Here is a 20043-nt window from a genome sequence, read left to right as displayed (position 1 = left end):
TCGGGTGCACGCCTGTCTAAACGCGCGTGCGATTCCGGCGTCTCTTTATCTTTCTGGTATCTTTTTCGCGCGTGTGATTGTGAGTAAATATGCAGCGTTGACGATATCACGTTGACAAAAGTATATTGAAATTTCTTTTTGGTATTTATAGTTTGAAACAAAATTCATGAATTTGATATTCAACTTCAAACAATTTCATGATAGGTGACTTGTTTTTTCCATAACTTACAAAACCTTACAATAAGTTACGAAAAGAATAGTTTTACTGTAACGTCTAAAAATTTAGCTAGACACACAGGAGTCTGAAAATAATTTTATTGAATCATCAAAATAATTATGTAGGACAGTCAAAATTTTTTGCAGCATTGCTTGAGATTCTTACATAATTATTTTCATGATCCGACAAAATTATTTTAAGATTTGTATCTAGTTAAATTTTTAGATAGTTCGAAATTATTTTTTTTTCTGGATATTATAATAATCTTCGATAAGATATTTTCGATTAATTTTCTGTTATAGATAACGATATGTCCTATACATTTTCTTCTCTTCTGCCTTTTCGTGTTTTAAAATTGAATAAAATATTCGATAAAGATAATTCGGAAAGATAAAATATTTTCTTAGAAGCTAACGATTATACACATTTTCCTCTTCTCCCGCTTTCTCATATTTTAAAATTGAGGAAAATTTAGTACTCCTTTCTTTTGTATTTTGCAACATATATGCTTACTCTCGAGTTAATCCAACGCTTAGCTCTTTTTCATCTTCTCTCGTCAAGAAGACACAAATTAGAAGGTAGAGGTATATTCTCTTAAATAGGTTTCGTTTTTTCGCTTGAAAGTCGATGTTTGCCCGAAATCTCAGTGCCCGCGCGAGTCTACGTTTCGACCGGGGCTACCCTTCAGTTTTTCCTTTTCCCCCTTTTATCGGACTTACACGTATGAATATAACGACACACAAACGCGATATCGCTACCTCTAGGAAGGGAAAAAGGTTTGAGGCGAGCATATCGACGGTAGAGAGTGGAGCTTTTGCTGTTATATTAGAGGAGGGCTTTAATATCGAAGTCTGAGGGGTGCTCCCGCACCGTGACAACCCTCCATCAGACACGCTCTGTCACCGCAAAACGCGCTGTCCGCTGCCTACGGTCCATTCTACCGGGTGTCCCATTACGATCGCCGCGAGTCATCGTAACTAGAGGGTTTGGTATAAATCGCTCCTGTTTGCGGCCGCCCCATCGTTCGACGAAGCGTAACTCGGAAGGAGGGGAGGGGGGATTCCTCTTGGAGAAAAGATTTTACGGCGGTAGGTTTTTCGTACCCATATAGCATCGTAAAAAGTGCATCGAAGTGATGCTTTTATTAAGTTAGTAGAAATGAGCGTTCTTGTTTTAAGAAAATGAACAATCGCTTGTCAACGATAGTTGCCATCAGACTGGCAACGTCTGCCACGGTTGAAATACTTGCCTTGGGTCTCTGCGGTACTTATCGAACGTTCTGACCCCGAATAACGGTACATATCTAAAAGGACTTGAAATGTTTCTGATCAAACAGGATACTCTTTGATTACGGCCGATCACAAAAGGAAATCTTATAATGCACATTATTGGAACGTTTCTAAGAGTTCCGTGCTTCCCTTTCTGTGATATACAGAAGAAGTGGTAGATCTTCCAACAGGACGGCTGATACTATAATATACAGCGTGTAGGAGGGTGGTGTAGATTTTGCTCGGATATCTAGTAGACAGGAGCTGTCTGTCAGTCAGCACTCCCTCGCGTTACCCCCGAAGAGCGGATGTATTGTCAGGGTAAGCCCTCTTCTCTCACTCCTACTTTCGTCCATCCTTCTCTCCCTGCTGGCTCTCGGGATTTCCTTCCGTTTCCTCTCAAAGATCCGCTCCTTCGCGAACGTATCCTTCGTCTTCTTCCTTCAAATCCGGGCTTCCTTTCAATGGAACACAGAGATATCCTTCGGCTATATCAAACCGGCCGCTCAATGGATTCAGCCATTGAATCAGGTAGGATTTCGTAATTTTTTCCCTCTCCGCGTCTATCCTGTCTTTCGACTGCAAGCGCCGTCCAAGGTAATCGTGCAAGCCCTGTGTCTATATATCGCACGCAGAAGATGAAAATAACGGATGGAAACAATTTCTCGTCATCCCGTTGCAATCTTATCTCCAACAACGACGGTCGCCTTTCGCGAAGTAACTTAAACTGTTAAAGCTGGCGATCAGCTTGCTGATCGTCTCGTTTTCTCGTCTCCTTTTTCTTCCTTACGCTGCGGTATTTTATTTCTCTCTCCTCTGATTCCGACGACTCTTACTCGCGATTAATCGCCTTCTTACGTTTCGCATCATAAACGCGTGAGCAGAATCCCATCGATCGAGTTCAGAGTGGAGGAGCACCACTTCTTTCGCCTATAAATGCCACTTATTGGAAAAATGTTGAACACCCTATGTATAATAATTTAAGATTTCATCGCGTTGCACGGCGAGAATGTAAATTAAACGACGTAGAGGTATATCATCTTTAATTTCCGGCTACAAATTTTTTATACTTTGCACGTAACAATGAACGATAATACTTAGAAAATTATATTTGACTATGTAAAATTCAAGATATTTTTCAACATCATTTTTATTATTAAAACTGACTTTTGAAAGTAAATCCATACATCTCTGTAATATAGTAACGCACCTTCATTATGGAAACCATTAGTTTTATAATATGATTATTTCTCACATACAATTATATTATATACATATTATAACACGAAATTTTCGAACTAATAAAATAAATAATAAAACGACAATTTATAGAATAAATTAGCAATAAAATAAGTGAGCAATAAAAATCATTGCGTTGTAGATAACCTTGACCTTTATTATTCATATCGCAACATAGACAAACTTTAAAAAAATTTTTTATTCTACAATCAGTTATTACATCAAATTTGCATTTCAAAATTAATATTATAAAATTTTAAAGATATGAAAACATTCGAATTTTTTTTTATTGAAAAATAAAAAATAGTAACGACTTTATATTGCAAGAACGTGCAATATTTTATTTTAAGTTTCTTTTTGTTTACATCGGTCAACTTTCACAGGTATCGTCTGTCGATTACAGCATTCTTTACTTTCTGGCTGACCTATGCGTGACGTGACTACTTTGCTACTCGCAATTGCGCGATCGCGTTTTATCATCCTTTGCGACATGGTGACTCATTCGCGCATCCGATTACACCACAAGCCATATAAAAGTAAAATTATGTTATCAACCGATAGTTGCGGATGTTTGTTATTCTTGTTTCATCATCAGAATGTGATAATTGAAAATTACTTTACATTCCTCAATCGGTCCCGTCTTAATCGTTATTTCTGCGATATTAAATTGACATGAATCTTCAATCGAATATTCTTTCATGCGTAACAGAAGTAATCAGCTATAATGTATGCTTTTTGCTTGTCATCTGCTTGATTAGAATATTCTATTTTTCTGAAAACAGCGCTATTAAAAAAAAAACAACTCATTTAAGAGAAAAAGATCCTCTTTGTTTTTTGGAGTAAATTGTGCTTTTACGTTAAAATGACGATATTTCCGTGTGAAATTTAGTTGGCACGAAGTGTCAGAAGTCGGTGGTCGTTTTGGTAGCCGAGTTTCAGTTGAAAAAAGAAATGATTGTTCTGCAATCGTGTCACAGAGCATTTGCATGTGAATTCTATGGCCTCTCTTTCCCGGCCTTCCCGGAGTTAATTAAACGCCTCATAGTTTTCGGAGTGGGATGACGGAGTACGATTGCTTCTGGCACCAAGTGGACGATCCAACCCCGCGCGAGAGCGTCATTTAATAAGCGCTTAGAATGGATTCCTGGAACCCCCCAAAAAGAACGCATAAAGGAATCCCGTTTTCATTGAGCATAAGATTATGCCTATATATTTTCTTTTTGAGATTAGTATATTTATTAGAACTTTTAGTATTTAACTAATTTTCTCTATTTTAATCTATTGGTGAAGGATGTCATGTTTCAACTAACGTCAAGTTCTCTACAAGGTGTTTAAGAAACCCATTCAGCAGTTATATGCCAGACACACTATACAAAAAAGTCTTAATGAACATAAATTAAAAGCTCAACTGTTTTTGAGATATAAACAATTTTGTATGTTAATATTATAACTGACGTATTGGATTCTACATGTCGCATGCAACGTCAAAATTGACCACAGTGTTTACAAATCATCTGAATATTCTTATTCAGTTCTCGTACATACAAAAATTGTTTATATCTCAAGAACGGTTAAGCTTTAACCTATGTTCACTAAGGCTTTTTTTATTCATTATCAGTATATAGTGTGTATTATTTATCATGTAAATACTGAATGTTTTTTAACACCCCGTATATTTATAATATCTTCGTGAAAACTGTGAAGAAATGCTGAGATAATTACATTGAATTAAATTTGTTGCAGCCAGTAAAAATTGAAATTATTAACGAATACATTTTACTATCGTTGCTCTCATTTTATGTATTATTTACTATTATTTCGTCTAAAATATATTAAAAATATATTAAAATAATATCGTCTAAAAACATATTATATATATATTTTTATAATCTAATTATTTCCTATTGATTACATCGAGCCGAAATGAACGTTAATGGAGCTGGAAAACAGGGCCAGTAATAAATAACGCGTATTTTTCATTATACTCTTGTACAATTTATTATTTATCATTAAAAAGTGAAATTATTAGTGAATATGTTTTGCTACTGTTATTCGCTTTTTTATCTACTACTATTTCTTTGTTATATTTACATCCGATAATCCGATTATTTTACATTAACTTGACCAAATTGATTCGAAATGAGCGTTAATGGAGCCGTGAAACAGGAGCAATAATAAATAACGCGCATTTTTCGTTGCGCTTGAACTATTTATTATTTATAACGTGCATTTATTAATATACATTAACACATCATGTCGTTTTATCGTCGTCTTTTCATCGCATATATCGAAATAAGTATTTGCGAATACACTATGACGAAATCATTTTTGATCAAAATTCTGTAACCCGTCAGTCATTTCAGCGAAATAATCGAATTTAGTGACGTGTGTGAGCGATTTTGCGATTCCGTCAACAATGTAGACATAAAAGCGACATTGATAAGTTCATGGCGGCGTGCGTAAAAGCTTTGAAACATTTTTTTTTTTCATATATTGACATCATTCATTGTATTGGTGATGCAAAAGCTTTCCGAGCACGTCGTATAACTTCGAGAGTCGTTCCATGTCGTTGAATCCTGGTTCTTCGCCGAAGTCAATGTTAATAATCGATTTCATATCGGACATGGAGTCTCCGCAATACCTTCACGAAGTATTTGGGAAAGCATCTTGCAGGAGATTTTAGTTTGGACATACACAATGTATTTGTGAAGTATCCTCTTATCGCTCTAAGCCCTTTCACATGAGTGACATTAACGTAACTATTTTTTTTTAATAGTTTATATTTTTATCTTTTAATAACTCATATATTTCTTCAACGGATTAAAATTCTTTTTAAGACAAATACAAATAAACTAATCGTATAAGTATTACGTATATTATATGTACAATAGAACCTGAATTAACCAAAAACTTTGCTATCGAGCTTTCTCTCTCTCTCTCTCTCCTGTCTTTTTCTCTTTTTTTGGTTTTGTGTGCACAGCGCTTTCGTGTACTATACGCGATACCTATCCATAATGTATCAAGAAATTATTACGCTTTATTTGATTGAGATTTTAAGAAGAGTTAAGAATATAGGGTTTAAGGATATTAAACTCTAATTTCTATTTATAAAATATAATTTTTTTCAATAGAATAAAATATAACTTTTGTTATCTGAGTTCTCTATTTATTCGACCTAGGATCTATGTATTAGATCGGATGATCAAATATTCGATAAGTATGTGAATATAATATAAATATATATACTACTGTATACATCTTTTAATGAAATTGGTATAAATGTAAGAGAATATTATTTTTAAAAAAGGAAGCTTATTAATTTATATTAATATTTTTATATTTTCCTAAAAGAGAAGCTAAAAATTATACATGCTAAATAATTCCATCATTACATTTATACTTTTATCTACATTCTTGCAATTAATGTTTTTGCTTTAATCGAATATATTATTATCTTCGCTTGACTTGACTTAGCTATACTTTTGCAAGAATAATTTTGTTGAAGCAACAATAACTTGCACGGCGAGTGCAGTCAGACGTAAAGCATTTATCCATTGATACGACCATCAATCTTGACAAATCGGCAAACGACTTGTCACTGCATGGGTGATACAGTAGCAATCGGCATGCGGTTCCGTGTACGATGTCGATGTACAAATCGGTGGACAAATTAACCAAAGCGCTAAGGCTTGTATATACGATTTCCGATTAGAATTTATTAGTTTATAACTAATTGTTTATACTATCGAAATTACATACATATATAGAATAGAATATATATTATACATATTAAAATTAAGGGAAAACAAATGATATAATAAAATTCATTATTGATAAATATCAAAAAAGCGATAGTAACCAACCCAAGCCTTGAGTGTAACCTTTTATTATTTTTACCTTTTCCATGTGTGTCAAAATGTAAATTAATCCATTTCTGTGATGTTGACTTGCTTAAGTTTTAACACAACATTCATACATTCAACTTAGTATGTACTGAATAATAAATATTAATTTTAAGTCAAATTTAATATACTTTTTTAATTTAAAATGTTTAATTTAATTATTTTACTTTAGTTTCATCGGTTTTAGTGAAATTAACAATATACTGAATAGGAGTAATGTAGTGGCGACTGACGGAAATAATTAACAATAATTCAAATTAGGTATAATTGGATATTTAAGGATATTTAATGTTACGAATTTAGTGCATAGTTTTCTAAAATTCTCTAAATTTATACATTTACACACTCACATTTTAATTAATCTTTGATTTGGATCTGCAATTTAGATCCTTTTCGCACAAACAAGATTTCACTCTCAAATTTTATCTTTATTTTTACACAATTTTTAATCTTTATTAAATAAAAATTTTAACATTTAAATTGAAAAATTACTTAGTAATGTAGTAGAGATATTGAAAAGTAACTTTGAATTTTTCCATATTTTTTGAAATAATCTGCTGGCTAAAAAAATATGACAATTGTGATAACTTTCCTACTAGCACCTATTATAGCATTAGAGAGGATAATTATTTGAGAGTAAAATTAAGAGATTTCGTGAAAAATGTTTATTTTTGCCATGTTATATCTGGGAGTTTGCTTGATTAAAAGCTCGTATATCTACTACTTTTGTATCCTACTAAAATACAATAACCGATGGACGTTATGCTTATTTTCTTCGCTAACGGCGAATCGGCATCAAAATCGTAATAGCTCAACGTTATTAACGTGCTAAATGCCGTTCCCAGGAAACAATCGTTTCGATGATAACGCGCGTTGGCTTTCACATATTTGGAGCTTCATTGATCATGCAGAAAATGACTATCCGCGAACACGAGAAACCTCCGACGCGTCCATCGATTCGATCCGCCGCACGATCGGTCGGCGCGGCGTGGCACACGACGACGCGACGAACGCCTCGCTCTCGTAGCGTCGCGTCGCGGGGGATGACGCCGCGCCGCGCCGCGCCGCGCCGCGCGTGAGTCGCGCGGGATACCGCGTGTCCGTGGCGCACACGTATATACGCGCGCGTTACACGTGCGTATGTACACCGGTACATACACACATACGCATACATGAGCATGAACGAGGACACGGAAAACGGACGATCAGGAATTGAGGCAAGGTTGATAGTCCTGGATAACAGTGACGCAAGCGCAGACGCGACAATACCCGGTCGATGTTGGCCGGGGCTGGCTGACTGGCGGCTGGTAGTCGAGGCTGTCTCTCTCTCTCTCTCCCCCTCCCTCCCCTTTCTTCCCTCTCACCCTCATTTCCCTTCTCTCTCTCTCTCTCTTTCTCTCCCTTTCCTCTCTCACTCCACCCTTGCCACCCCATAGATATCACTCATCCTCGTTCTGTTGGCTCTCTCTTTCGTGCAACCCTTTCCTCTCTTTTCTCGCATTTCTGCGTCTTCTGTAACTGGTGGCTCTTCGGTTGTATCATTCGTTTCTACGCTGTCGCTCTGTCTCTATCCACCGGTTCATTTCTGAAAATGATGCAAAGCTTTCGTCCCTTTTTTTTTCATCTCTCCCTTCCTCGCACTTCGTTCCCGTCCCTTCTCTCTCTTTCGGATAGTGTCTGGCGCATCCTCCCCTTGCCCTTCGCACTTCGTCTCTCTCTTCTGTGCCACGGTATTCCGTATCTGGACTCGCCGCCATTTTGAAAGTAGAGGGTTCAACCCCGGCGGCCCTGATAACCGTCGAGGTCGAGGGCCAAGAGTTTGCCTTCGAAGGTCAGAGTCTTCGATCCTGAAAGTATCTCTTCGTATGATAGTTTTGATTAGACAACGTTCGAAGTCGTTCGGCAATTAGATTCATCATTCAGTCAGTAAAAAGAGAACAGACTTATAGTATTGTAATATAACATGTGACAAAGTAATGCGCTAAGTAATCTAAATGGAGAATTATTAATATGATTCAAGAGGTATGCAATATAATTAGAGCGGATGAATTATCCTAATTTCTTCGTATTCTGTATTGTTTGAATTACATTGGTGATTTTCGATTTAGCGTATTATTTTGCCATATAAATGTAGAAGAGACACGAGAAATATCTTTACGCTATATTACTTTTCAATGTGTTCAACTTTAAGCGTTTATATTTGAAATAAAGAATATATTTTGAAGAAGGGATTTAAAAATAATTCCATGAAAAAGAAAAGTCGAAGAAAGAGAGAGAACAAAAATTTCCGCTTTTATTTGTGGTAATTTGCGTATCCAATCATTTCTACGCTCGAAAAATACGAGTGGATTGTGATAATGGTTTCTTTCACAATATAACGCGCACTCGATACCCGCGTACATCAACTATTGTATTTGTTAACTTCTGCGCATTATCTTATCGATTGTCTAAATTTACCGATATTAATACTAACGCGTTCCATTCTGCATTTGTGTACGATGATTTTGATTATTTATTTATGTACTATTATTCATCGTAGACGGATTTACGTTGCACGTTCATGCATAAATACTTCAATTCCGTTTGTAATTCCGGCTTTTGAGGGTTATAACACATACTGCATTTCATTTAAACAGACCTTTAACGAGCAACTTCAGAGTCAAGTACACGCATAGTACACGTGTAATCTACGGAAGGTCGAAGGGCATTAAATGTCTCGTGCGCCATTTTGGCATCACCTACGCGTCGACTCGTCCTCATGGGTGTATATTCCAGCTGATGCTGATGTATATGCCGAATGTATCGAATCCTATCGAATAGACATCGATTGCACTGACGTACACACGCCCATGCTACGTTCTAGATATCAATGGGAGCTCGATCGAAAATGGATAAATCGAAATGGCTGACAGAAATTGGGTTTTCCGTGAGTCTTCGACGATAAACAGTAGCGAAAATTTAAAGAGAGCAAATGGCTCCATTGCTATTCTTATTAAAAGTTCAAACTCTCTCTCTTCTCTCTCTCTCTCTCTCTCTCTCTCTCTCTCTCTCTCTCTCTCTCCACTCTTCTCCCACTTATTTTTCCGACGAGGCAAAAAAGGACAATAGGCAAATTCGAATCTTCGTTATGAAAATAGAGTCTATAACAATGCAAACGGGAAAGAAAACTCGAGTCATTTTTTTTTGGTAGAATATCTATATAAATACCGTTATTAGTATTTTATTTTTATTGTTGTACGTTCGTGTGCATTACAGTACTTTTATTCGACGAGCAGACGTGTGTTTTTCTCTGACGAGAGTTTGAAACTGGAAACGTTCAGCATTCAGTGTACAAAAAAAAAATATTACTGCTCGCGGCTTTGCAAAACAAACACCAGAAATTGTTCTTTTCGACGTTGGAACACCAACTGCATATTTCTATTTGTGTCAGAGGAGAAATTCGCACGTTTCCACAGAATTAATGTAACAAAAAATAACACTGTGTTATCGTGTCTGACATGACTTTAGCGTAAAACTGTTTCTTCCTTCTGTACGAGATCATTGACCCTTCCCTTCAAACAGACATCCAATACTCGCGATTGGAACCAATCGACGAGAAAGGTCGTCGGCTTGTCGATTCAACGAAAGGTAGGAGGAATCGCGCGAAATGTGCATGTGAACGTGAAGGAGAGTGCAACGAAAAAAAAAGGAATGCATCAAAGTAAAGCGAAGTTAACGTCGCGTGCATTTAACCACAGTTACGTATTCCAGCAAAAATTGTCATTTGTACCTAGAGAGAAAGCTCTCTGTTTCCTCATCCTGCCAGCCCTTCTGCGTCTCTCTCTCTACATCCTCTCTATCCTCTCTCGTTTTCCAACACGCCGATTGGACGGGAGCTTACGAAAGTTCCAGGTATTCCGGAGGACCGCCCACCGGTCCTTCTATATCGCCGGGAAAGTTTCGTCATTCATATACTACAGCAGGATGAATTACATTGCTACTAATATCGTCGTAACATACCTGGAGAGTCACAGCTTATTGTTAGTGATTTTCAGAGATTACAGATATTTTTGCAAAACTCGGAGAAACAATCACTGTTAGTGATTGTTTCTCAGCATCAATTCAGGAAAAAAATGAAAGCTAATTGGTTTAAATATTTAATATAGAAAATACACACATCATACGCAGTTCTGATTCTGACGAAATAATTCTATACTTACAAGTATTTGCCATTTTTTAAAATAGTGCATGTTGCGTAGAGTAAAACAGGATACTTTCACTAGAAAAAATCCGGTTACATAAATTGGAAATTTGATAAATTCAATCATATAACTATCAAATAATGAACACATTGAATTTATTTTAGAAATTATTAGATGAACGTAACAAGTTCCTTTTCCTGTTAAACATATCAAAATTTTTTAATAATGATGTTAAATTCATTTAATTAGATCAGCATAATTTTTAGTGAAAAGGAAATGTCTTTTGAAATAACTAACAATTTTATAAATCCAATTGAAAATACTAATATTCTCTTAAACATACACGCTTTATTGATATAATAAAAACATTTTTCTCATAATCAATAAAATAGTACTCTTGATGGTACTGGTGGTCTTGTTATAATGTGCGCTGAGAGGAAAGTTTGATATTTATGATTATAATTACTATTATTTATCATTATTATTATTATATTAATATATTTATAATAATAATTACAGAAACGAAAATAAAAAATTTTTTTTTAGTATGTGGAATAAATTGTTATTAGGCTAATATTTTACTTTTACTTCTGAGCTAGTAGATATAATTTTATCGGTCTATTCTTTCTCATTAAATTTCGCGAACGTTGCCTTTGTGGACGAAAATTCTGGTCAGTCTGTTCGTTGCACTCTCTCATGTATTGCTCCGCTAAAAGTGAATTTTTAAACGATGCTCGAAACCCACGTAATTAGACCCTGGCCCGGTAGAACATATTTAACAAAGCTTATCCGAGGCAGTAAAAAAGTTTCGGTTAAAAAAGCTCCATTAAATCTGGCAGCTAAAGATATAGAGGTACTACGGAGACGAGAAAGACTCGTTTAATTTATTATCTACTTAAAGTCCAACGATCTCGCGAATAGAAGGCTTTTTTTAACTTTGATTTCAACCTGCTATCTCTCTTGCACTGTTTTTTCCTCTCTCTTTTGAACCTTTTTCTTATCAATTGTTTGTCCGACTTTGAATTGGGATCTTATGGAACGTTCGTAAAAGGATATGTTTTTATCATTTTAACCAAGACGATACGCGTTTACACAAAGACCGTATTTAGTACGAATTTACTCTTATCGAATTTACTTTTATCAATGACACGGATTATTCGATTCTTTTCAATGTAAAAAAAAAATCTTGCTTAAAGAGGCGTATGAGATACCTCTTTAAAGTGTTCTTATTAAGAAAAGATACTGATAAGAAATTATCAAAGCGCGTCGACCGTTGTCAAAAAATGAAAACATTATAAGAATAATAATGTGGACATGTGGATATTTGAAATTAGGAGATAATAATTTTAATGAATAATCTTCAATTTTCAAATTGACGATCAATTTAATTTCTGAGATGATTATTATTTTAATTGAATGTGTTGTAAATCTCAAAGCAATCAGCGCGCAATCAAATATCTGAAATAAGTGTATTTAAAGTACATACATATAGAAATATTATTCCAACACACATCTAACTTTGTTCGTAGTTGGCGCTTCTTTTACTTACAATTAGTATAGAATAATTTTTATTTAGCAAAGAAATGTTTATCTAAAAATATGTTGTATTAAATCGTAAATGTCGATTTTAGATAACTTCCTCTTCTATCTTTCTTGTAATAATATATATTCAATCTTATCAATTAATCTAACTTAGAATAATATACCTATTACAAAATTGTAAAAATACAGTATCTTATAAAGCTTTATAGGTAAAGCAGAGTACTTATCAGAGACGGTATAAACAAGTTATTCAAGAGAGATGTCAAATATTTATGATGGGATATATTCCCTATATCGAGGCGTTTTATCCTATTTTACCGTAAAGCTTTATTCAAAACTTATGCATTCTTATTTACCTTTTCATACTTTTGTTAATGCTTAATATTTTATAGTTGTTTAGAGAGTTAATTCTACATTTAATTTCTATTTTCCCGTCTATTATAATTTTTAAATATAGGCATTCTTTTTTTATAGTTTGAATTCTCCTTGCTTTTTTATCTTGTTGTATTATTGTTTTTATTCTTCTTTCTTATACTGTTTGATATGTATTTTTTTTTCGCGTACAGGCTCTCTCTAGAGGGTCAACCCTAAGCTATCAATGAATGCTGTTACTATTACTAGCACCGTGTTATAGTATTACCAGCCCTTGAGGAATGATCACATGCATGCATCGCATTACAGGAGCTATAAACTATATCGTCACACGCCTTCGCGCAGCCAACCGGTGGAATAGCCGCAAGGGACGATGCCATTGCATCACCTAACGAGACCTGATGTCTCAATTTCCGAAAGGACGTACGTCTCGCGACAGGGGGCGATTGCGTTGTGGGGGACGACGCTCCGTGCGACGAAGGGTGATACAGACCTGATAAGGCGCTAAAATAATATACAGTCCCGGCTCGGGACCGGAATCTCCGCGATACCGTAATGTCCCCTTCGTACTCATTCGTTTCTTTTCCCCGTCTGGCTTACGCCCTCCTTCCTTTCTCTATTTTTGTCCCTCATTTCCGCTTGTCCCTATCTCCTTCTCTCTCCCACAGATCCACCGTGCTTTATCCCCCTTCCTCTCTCGAATTGTTTCTCGATGCTATCCGTGACTCTCCAGTTTGTTAGGGGGATTTATTTGATTGAATATCGACTGCTCGAGTAGCCACCCACGGATTATAACGGGTGTATCAGCAGTGCACAGATCTCAATTGCGTGGAGGAGTGAGAAAACGCCCCCGTAATACATACACATCAGGAAGAAAGAGATGCATTACATATATATATATATATATTTTATTACTTCTTGGATGAAAACTGATATTGACATTTACTGTAACATTTCCATATCTTTGATGATATCGATTATATTCTACATATGTCAAATGATTGATTATTATTAATGTTTCATATATAAAAATATATCATTATCTAGAGTTATATAAAATATATATTATATTTTATATAAAGGAGTATACGGATATGAAATGTGCGAAAGACGTAGGGAAATACAATATAAAGAAAGACTTCGTTTTTAATTTTTCTTTTGACTCTTCAATGCTGATGAAGTTGAAGTACGTCGACTTGAGCAATTATTCAGCTAAAAACACAGAGGTATAATTATTTGAAAAACGAGGTTTGTTCTTCTAGAAAAAACTTACTTTCTTATTAGAATTGATTACCGAAGTTAGTATTTCTTAATTGTCTTAGCGTTGCATTAAGAAATGAAAAACGAACGTTCAAGGAAAAATTTAGAAAAGGTAGAAAGATTTGTAAACCGCTATGAATATGGATATTTGATAAATACATACATATTATATAATGTAATCCATAACTTTTGTGAATCATAGAATCTCTTGAGGATCATAGAAAAATAGTTTCTAATAGGTACATGTGTACTTGAATCAATGATACAGCCTTAAGATTTCCTTATAGATAATTTGTTTTTTTAATCAGGAAGATTTACCCACAAGCAGAATAACAAATCATGTCAATATAATATTAAAATAAATTGTGGCTGGTTGAAAAGAGATTTTCATTAATCATTTTGTAGCTATCATGCGTCATTTTGATATAATAATGATTTGTGTCCTTTTAAGATTTTATTAGGAGAATTAGAAATTAGAATTAAATTAGAATCTTCTTTTAGACAATTTTGATAAATAAATATGAAATAGGAAACTGTATGATGCACAATTACTAATTTAATTCAATAATCTGCATAATTTTGAATTAAAATGGTAGCATAATCCTAATTATTCTTTTTTTTTTACTATGCAAAAGAGGGGAAAAATAAATGAAATGCCCCTAAGTTTCTTGCTTTAATAGCTACACACTCTTGTCTGGTACGTACGCACATGCTCTCGTAGGGAGAAGTTCGCATAATAGACCCTAATCCGAATCTAAATCTGAGCTTACGAGATAAACAGTCTATTAGGGAGGACGGAACGTTACAACGAACCCGCTCGAAATCTCCAGTGAAGGGATCGGGGGTGTAACGGCTACATCAAAGGTATCAGATTGACGAGGAGAATCCCCGCACTGCCGCATCCCGGTTTATAAACCGGGATATAGCAGCCCTTTTGCACAGCAGTCGTCGATCGCGGACAATCGGATCGAAGCGAATTTTTCTTGGGAAATCATCGCGAAAAGATTAAACGACGGAGAGATTTCGAGGTACCGTCTCGATGAAAAATTAACGGTGGATCGATATATCACGGCAGGGGCGTGAATTCCGATATCATTGAATTGCAGGGTGTGACGTTGAATAAATGTATCTTTGAAAAAAAGAACTTTTGAGAAAATTGATCTAAATCTGGCTCCTTCGACTTTTCTTCTCGCCAATTCTTGAAAGAGCCACTTTACCATTTAATACTGTAATCTTCGATTAAATGGGCGTGCGACGAGTTTTCAGAATTCACTGAATTCTATACGAAGTTTGGTAATAAAATAATTGATTTTTGAATAGAATTGATATATTCTTATATTTTGAATTTATTAGTTCACTTTTTGGGTTGCATTAAAATTACTTGGCATGATTATATGTTATATCATAATACGAGTTATAATTTCCATCGATATTCGCGCAGATTTTTTTTGAGGGTGCACTCAACTTGAGTGCCGTTCACTTAATTATTAGCAATATTTCGTTATCGAGTGATACCATGTACCTATCGCGATATCTACGCGATTGAATCTGTGGTGCAAGTGGTTTTAAAACTCCGATAACAGTCGGATATTTGATAATCTGATCATAATACCAATATATATCTCGTTATGCTTTCTACAATAGAAAAAGAATGTACATACACAAAATTGCATGTTAAATATTATAGCTTTTGGTTACTACATATGTCGCGTCTCGTTTAATCGCGTTTATTGTAAGTTATCTACATACGTCTGATAAAAATAGCTTATAGGTATAATAATAGTTTTCCAATCACATAGAAGAATTTTTTTTATTAATCTGCAGATATCAATCGTTTATGCAATTGCAATCTCAGTTTTATATTCCAGTTTTGCAACCATTTTTTGTATTGCGTCACATTATTTTATCTCATATCGTTCAATAGCAAAAATGTCATACGAGCAAAAAACTTGTAAAGCTTAAATTAGACGTGAAAATATTGCATTTTTCTAATACATCCTGACTGTTAATGTGGAAAGCTATTTGAAACCGTCAGGTATATTAATGTTCTCTCTCTCTCTGTATCGTCGAAAACTATGTATATAATATATATTTTATATTAGTCATATTCTGTCTATTATAAGTTATGACGTGGGATGCGAACTAACACTTCGACAGGTGGGCGTTGATTTCGTTGAATGCCAGAATAACGTCATATATTCGCTGCATCGCTATTTAATACCGGAGACTATCGATAATTAAGGAAAGCTACGTGGGTGTTATCAAATTTACTGCCAATATACACGTCGACGTAGGAGGTTAATGTCGCTGAATGGAGTAATTTCTTGTCGTTCCATTACAAAGAGCTATTACCGCAGTCTCCGGAATCAGTTGAAGTTGCGAACGTAAATTTAGTTCGGAAACTTACAGTGCTTGTGGCTGTTTTATCGATTATGCGAATACTAAAATTACTAAAGAAACGGTTTCGCGATAAACAAGTTATTATTCTATAACAAAAAGAAAATTAATTTTTTTATTCAATTTTAAATTTCTATTTTTGTTCATTTTTTTATCACTCGATAAAGAACATTTATTTTCTTAGCAAAATTTTAAATTAACCGATGAATATTTGCTAATTTCTTAACATCGAATAACTGTAGTACCTATTCGATCGGATATTAAGCGACTGCAGTTGGAAGGCCAATTTTAAGTATGCTTCATTCAAATTGTCATTAAGAACTCCGTCTCGTGGTTCATTCGTACAGAACATTTCTCGGCGTATACCGAGCCATCAACTAGTCGAGGGTGATATGATTGACGAGCCCTTAAACGAAATGGGATTAATGCGCATGCAAATTTCGGAGTCTCGAGGGAGTTCATCCTAACTAGTCGATAATAATTATTATTAATGATGAAATTAGTGAGTGTGTGGCTGCGTGCGTGTCGTTGATTCAAAACGATTGGTGAGAAATTAGAGAATAAGTATTTTTTATTTGCAAATCTTCTCTACAAGGCCGCGGAAAATTTCGATCAATCATAAATTAATCTGTAATTAGCGATTACTACAACATAATTATATTACAAAGTATAAAGAAAAAACGGTCTAAATCGAGCAATAATACGATTTTGTTTATAAAATTAATTTCTAGTTTACAATATTATTACAACATAAAAATAAAAAATAATATAAAAATATTGAACGTTTCGGAACTCATGGGCCCTTCTTCAGCGATTCTTATAGATGTTACAAAGTCATAGAGATGAAAGCATAATCTTATATATACAATCAATTAATACATAGAGTCTGAAAATAATTTTGTTAGACCATCGAAATAATTTTATAGGAATCTTAAGCGTGATAAGCAATGTTGCAAAAAATGTTGACATTCTAGCAACCAACTTGAACGTACATAATTATTTTGATAATCCAATATTTTCAAGAATATTTTCAAATTTGTATCTAGCTAAATTTTTAAATCATACTTGAGAAGCTCTTCCTTCTGTTTAATAATTTTTATAAGAACGTAACTGATATTTGATTGATGGGAAAGTGGAAGTTTAAGCTTATATTTATTTAGTACTTTGTAATATCTTTGATAACTTGTTAAGGAGGGCAATTGACATTAGAGAGAATTAATTACGGAGTTGTGGAGCTTCTAGTGTTCAAAGGATGCGAGCAGAGCATTTCTCGAGAATATGTATATATAAATGTAAATGATGGCATGGGTACGACATGCAAACGTCAAATTTTCCAGCCATTTCATCTGATGTGCTTGTTAGAGATGAAATTGGCGCACGGTCATATATATTGCACAAAGGAACTTCTGCAAAACCGAAGAAACTCCCGCGCCGTTGATTTGTGTACCGCACGCGGAATTCTGCAAAATGTACTCTGTAACTTCCAGAACATATTCCTCGGGAAACTGTTTCTAGGGAAAATCATAGCTCATCGCGATTTCAAAGACGTAATCTTAGTTAACGAACTATTTGCGGGCTCGGGCTTCTTCTTGCATACACATCTTTCTGATTTAATCTCTCGCAGATGCTATTATTTATCTAATTTCTGTTTTAGCAATTCAATTAAATTCATTCCAATTTTAATTAGCCAGCTATTGATCGTAATAGAAATGCGAAATTAAAAGAGTGTGACAAGGATCTCTTTCAATCGTAATTATAATATCTCCATTTAGACTGGTTTGGACGATTGCGCATAAATTTATTATGATGCAATTACTCAAGAAATTATTCATTTACGGAATAAAAAAATTCATAAAAGTACATGATGTGCACCTATTAATGATTTTTATAGCTATATAAAATCTAAAGTTTTTTATTATTTCAAAATGATTATGTATGCACAACATTTAATAACGTTAAACAATTTTCATTAATTTATCCTAATATTCTTCATATTTTTATATTGAAAGATTCAATTTCGAAGAATTAAGGTAGCAGTTTGCTTATGTATATAAGGAAAGCTTTTGAAAAGAGGATCACCTTTTAGCAGAAACTCGATTATATTATTCTCGCGAGACAGAAAACGAAGGAAATCCGCTCGAAGAGGGCTAGTATAATATAAGCTCGCTATTTCGCCATTCACGAATAGATTTGTTCGAGGTTTTGGAATGAGCTGAGAAATCGTCGCGGACGTTGAATTTTCTCCCATAAAATGCTCCCTAGAGAAGGAGAACTGATGCAGCCCCATACTCTCTATATGGAGGGTGGAATCGGTTTCTTGGGTTTTACGAACTTTCGACCGATAACTTGCTTCTTTACTCTCTGCCTCTCTCTCTTTCTTTACTTCTCTTCATTCTTTTCTCGATTTTCTTCTTTCGCGTTCTCATGTTCCTCACTAAGATGTTTGACGGAACTTAGAATATAAACGAGCCGAAACCTCTCATCGGTACGTCAACTCGAACGCTGGGTATGGGATGATAGATCGACTTTTTCGACGACATCGTGAAGATATAAATGCATACCTTTGAAAGGATAAACCAGCGGGTTTGCCGGAACGATTTGGTAAAATAACTTCAATTACGAAGACTATATAATATAAAAAAGATTTACAATGTTTATACTATTTTGATAGAAAAAGTAGTAATTGAGATCAATAAATTAAAAGAGATTAATATTAAAAAAATAATTTTTGCAGTATTTTTCTTTGATGTGTTATGTTAGACGTCTAAAAACTTTCTTTATTTATTTTATGTCATTTTTCCCATTTTCAGTTCTTTTCTATTTCATATTTGGATTCAACATATACTATATTTTTCCTATTGAAGGTCGATAGAATGTAAATAATGCGAAATTTCAACTTGCGTTACTTTTCTCATGGGAGTGTTGTATGTTCTTATGTAAAAAATTGTACTAGAATATACAATTCATATACGAAACATTCTATTCATATTTATTTCTTTCTTTTTTCTAGAAGCACTTTAGTAGTTATTATTATATTGCATCAAGATATATGATTTAACTTTTTTTTATGTAAATTAAAATTGTGAAAATATTCATACATTACTATTATATAAAATTAAACAACTAAGATTAAATAATTAAAAAAGGTATTAAGACAAAAATTATTTGAGAAGTTGTACGAAACAATTAAAAGCCATACCATCTGTTTATAAAATAATTAGGATCATAGAAAAAAAAGGAGGGAAAAAGAGAGAGAGAGAGAGAGAGAGAGAGAGAGAGAGAGAGAGAGTGTGTGTGTGTGTGTGTGTGTGTGTGTGGTGTGTGTGTCGTTGCAATCATATATGAGACAGAAATAAATACGTTATTTCCATGTTTCAGGTCGATTTCGGCGACGTTTTCATACCGTCTGACTTGAAGGTACCGAAATTGCAAGTACTTCCTGAATTTTCGAGATTGGCGCACGGCCTCCGCAGCGGCAACATTAGTATTCTAGACAGCAAAACGATCTACATTCCAAATTTGCACTATGATGGTGGCGGGCCAGACGCTTACTTTTGGGTAGGCAATGGCTCTGAACCCAGCCATTTTGGTATCAAAGTCCCTAATGAACAGGGCAGGTCAGTTGAGACACAATCAATATACAAAGTAATGAATGAAATAATTTT

The 20043-nt window shown here is 34.5% G+C and overlaps 1 protein-coding gene across 1 annotated transcript in view; it reads left to right on the top strand.

Moving 5' to 3' along the window:
• Positions 1-20043, top strand: part of LOC108771631 (protein Skeletor, isoforms B/C-like) — a 46381-nt gene that overhangs the window by 24688 nt on the left and 1650 nt on the right. Inside the window, exon 5 of the mRNA XM_018536972.1 lies at positions 19757-19995. Within this exon, the coding sequence (XP_018392474.1) occupies positions 19757-19995 (239 nt within the window). The remainder of the gene's footprint in view (positions 1-19756; positions 19996-20043) is intronic.

The sequence above is a fragment of the Cyphomyrmex costatus genome, unplaced genomic scaffold (assembly GCF_001594065.2).
Source record: "Cyphomyrmex costatus isolate MS0001 unplaced genomic scaffold, Ccosl1.0 scaffold164, whole genome shotgun sequence".
NCBI lineage: Eukaryota > Metazoa > Arthropoda > Insecta > Hymenoptera > Formicidae > Cyphomyrmex > Cyphomyrmex costatus.
The sequence above is the reverse complement of the archived record's forward strand: the minus strand, read 5'-3'. Positions and strand labels throughout refer to the sequence as shown.